We start from the raw sequence: 3473 nt of genomic DNA on the forward strand, positions 1-3473 counted from the left end.
GATTCCAGATTTTCAAATACCTAGTTGTATCTCGGCCAAATATTCATCATAACAAACCATACATCAATTGAAAGTTTATTTATTCAGCTTTCAGATGATGTATAAATCTCAGCTTCGAAAAATTGACCCTTATGATTGGTTTTGTGGTCCAGGGAGGCTGCTTTACTATCCCAAATGGCTGCTGACCTCTGGACGCCATCAAGCACCACTGTCAACCTGTCAATCATGCGCTCGGGACGTTTCAGTGACCGACCACTTGTTGTTGTTTCCCATTAACTTTACCCCATGTAAGCAATCAGTACATCCTGCAGATAATGCTTGTTTAAGATGACCAATAAAGGGCAAGAACTTTACCCGCTAAAATTGTTCGGTAAATGTTTTGTGTGATTTATTTTTCCAACTTAAAATAGCCATATTCCCATTCAGGAAATGTTACTATACGATTTACTGCTATTTTACTTACTAAGCTTAAACCCTTTTTTACTCTATTCCAAAAAGATATGGACATGTCCATCTGAAAGTCAAAACTCACGTTGCACAATAATATTTAGGTAAATAGCGCCACCTGTTGGTCAAAAAAGAGTTACAAGTTAAATTTAACAGTTGAAAAGTATTTTTTCCTGAAGTATTGTGCTGAAGAAAGACTTAACGATATACAAAAAGCACCTCAGACCTCTTCTGTGAAACAGCTAAAACACCTTGTTTTACTATGGTAAGCGTGTTAGAAATATGCAAAACAGTCAACTGTTGAACTACAAGGAATCAGTTTTTTCAATGACCGTCTATTCTTAAAATTGGACATTTGATCCCCTAATCTTGATTATGACGTTGTTTAGGAGGTCGATTTGCTGTATTGTACAATTTGTATTTATTTTAAAAGACAAGATTGTCATGGTCCAGGTTAATGCATTTTAAATGATCAACTACGTCAAATACAGATTTCACTGTAACAAGTATTTTCAGAAATACTAAGATGAAACATCAATATAGAAGAAAATTATAAGAGAAAATGTTATGTGAACAGTATAAATAATGGAGTGAGCATTATACCCAAAAAATATTCTAACTACAAAGTATGCACACACTGGTCAACCATGAAATTTAAAGGACAAAATGGGCCTTACATTTCATAAAAACATCCTTAAAGGGACAGTTCACCCAAACATTAAAATTCTGTCATCATTTACTCACCCTCAAGTTGTTCAGAATGTATGAATTTCTTTCTTCGGTTGAACACGAAAGAAGATATTTTGAAAAATGTCGGTAACCAAACTGTTGACGGTAGCCATTGACTTCCATAGTATGAAGAAAAAATACTATGGACGTCAATGGCTACCAACTCTTTGGTTACCAAAATATCTTCTTTCATGTGCCACATGAGAAAAACTCACACAGGTTTGGAACAACTTGAGGGTGAGTAAATGATGATTAATTTTTGGGTGAACTATCGCTTTAAACAATTCAGGCTATATTTTACCACATTGTAATTAGATTACAATTAAATCAAATGCAATGCAAAAAAAAAAGACATTCTTTATCACACCATGGCTGTTCTTGCAAAAAAAAGTTGCAAATGAACTATAAAAAAGCAAAAAAGTTCATCCTCTATATACAAATATAGAGGATATAACATTTACATTAACATCAAAAACAACTGAATACGGTTTCAGGAGAATTTCACTCCTTCTGGTCGTCTTTCTGTTCTGTAGCCGCCTGCGGCCCGACAGTCTCCACAGTGGCAGTGTTTACGCTACTGACGGCGCTGACGGGTACAGCAACTACAGTGCCGCCCACGGCGCCCCCTACTGGCGCTGCCAGATTCTGCACCGTAGCTCCAGCTCCCACTGTGGGCAGCGTGACCAGCTGAAACGGACTGACCACTTTGACGATAGTGGGTGCCGTGGACCCCTGCGGAACCGCGGCGGTGCTCAACAGGGTTAAATTAGAGCCTTCAGACTGGAGTTCGGTGCCTCCGGGTGATGTCAGCACTGTGTATCCACCGATCAGGGGTGACTGGGTCGGAACAGACAGCACTTTGTCCAGCGGGAAGCCGGCGAGCTGCGTGATGGGCAGGGTGAAGTGCATGGGCTGGGCGGGCGTGGAGGCCACGGTGGCGGGACCCGAGACGGCACGGGTCAGACGGGGGCGCTTGGCAGTGGGAGGCGAGGTCACGGGGGTCATGGTCATCAGGACGTTGTTGAGGTGCTGCGATTTGCTCTTCAGTTCTTTGGCGCGTTTGCGATGCTCGTCACACTGTTGCTCTAGGGCTATAAATGCAAAAAAGTTAAGCTCACTTACTTTTTCCTTTAAAAGCACAGAATAAACAATTACATAAAAAAAAATTATATATATATATATATATTTTGATGAATAGTATGTAAAATATATTCATATATAAACTTTTATAATTATTCATATAATATTAATTACTTAAAAAATGTTCACATACAATACATACATAAAATCTCTCTCTCTCTCTCTCTATATATATATATATAATATTTGAATATAAAAATGTTATATATTCTAAAATATTGAAAATACATCAAAATATTATATATAAAAAGTTTTATATATTATACTAATAATCACTAATATTATATAAAAAGCAATTATTATATAATACATATATCATTAGTATATCATTATTAATACATACATATATTATGTTACATACACTCACAAACTGAACATTAAACAACAAGAATAATATAATCTATGAAATATATTCTAAAATATAAAAAAATATATGAAAATATTATATATGATATTGTTATATGAATAATGAATATATAAATTATTAATTAATATTAAAGACATACATATGCACAACTTGCCTATTAGTCTATAAAACAAATTTTTTCACACCGAGCGCGAAGCAATTGTTCGCCTACTGCTAATTCATGCCTGCACGCTAGGTGGCGCCGACCAACAATGCATTTTTCCTCAGATATGTATCTCGTATATGGATTTAACATCGTCTGCTGCTCAATATACAGCATTAAATTAAGATAAACAAAGTTTGGTTCTACACCAGAAACACAAACTATTTATACTGCTTACAAGAATAGGCTACATCCTAAAAAATAATTAGAAGTACAATTAGCATCAAGCTACACTTGAAAATGTATGTAATTATTAATGCATTTGCGTCCTTCAGTCCTCTCCAGAATGTCATGGTGTCCTCTGACATGGAGCAGAATGGCCGGTGACAGCGTTAAACCCATTCACTACACAGACTAACTACAATACATCACATAAGTCTCTCACCTCCGATAGCCGTCACCCATTCTGTGCTGTCGTCACCAGCATCTGCCGAAATCGAAGCTGAGGATCCATTCACTGAAACATATATACAAATGATTAATCACTGCTCAAACCATTCAGTGGAACTATTATGAAAAAGCTGAATAAATAAGCTTTCCATTGATGTATGGTTTGTTAGGATAGGACAATATTTGGCCGAGATACAA

At 36.5% G+C, this 3473-nt stretch overlaps 1 protein-coding gene across 1 annotated transcript in view; it reads right to left on the minus strand.

Annotated features, from left to right (window-relative positions):
- Window positions 1–1425: 1425 nt before the first annotated feature.
- The window catches only part of LOC107692808 (glucocorticoid modulatory element-binding protein 2-like), a 10770-nt gene continuing 8722 nt past the window's right edge, over window positions 1426–3473 (minus strand). The window contains exons 7-9 of the mRNA XM_016492010.1: window positions 3271–3342; window positions 3152–3186; window positions 1426–2304 (exon numbers count right to left, since the gene is read on the minus strand). Coding sequence (XP_016347496.1) covers window positions 1678–2304; window positions 3152–3186; window positions 3271–3342 — 734 coding nt within the window. The 3' untranslated portion in view covers window positions 1426–1677. The remainder of the gene's footprint in view (window positions 2305–3151; window positions 3187–3270; window positions 3343–3473) is intronic.

This window comes from Sinocyclocheilus anshuiensis, unplaced genomic scaffold (assembly GCF_001515605.1).
Source record: "Sinocyclocheilus anshuiensis isolate Anshui unplaced genomic scaffold, SAMN03320099.WGS_v1.1 scaffold871, whole genome shotgun sequence".
Lineage (NCBI taxonomy): Eukaryota > Metazoa > Chordata > Actinopteri > Cypriniformes > Cyprinidae > Sinocyclocheilus > Sinocyclocheilus anshuiensis.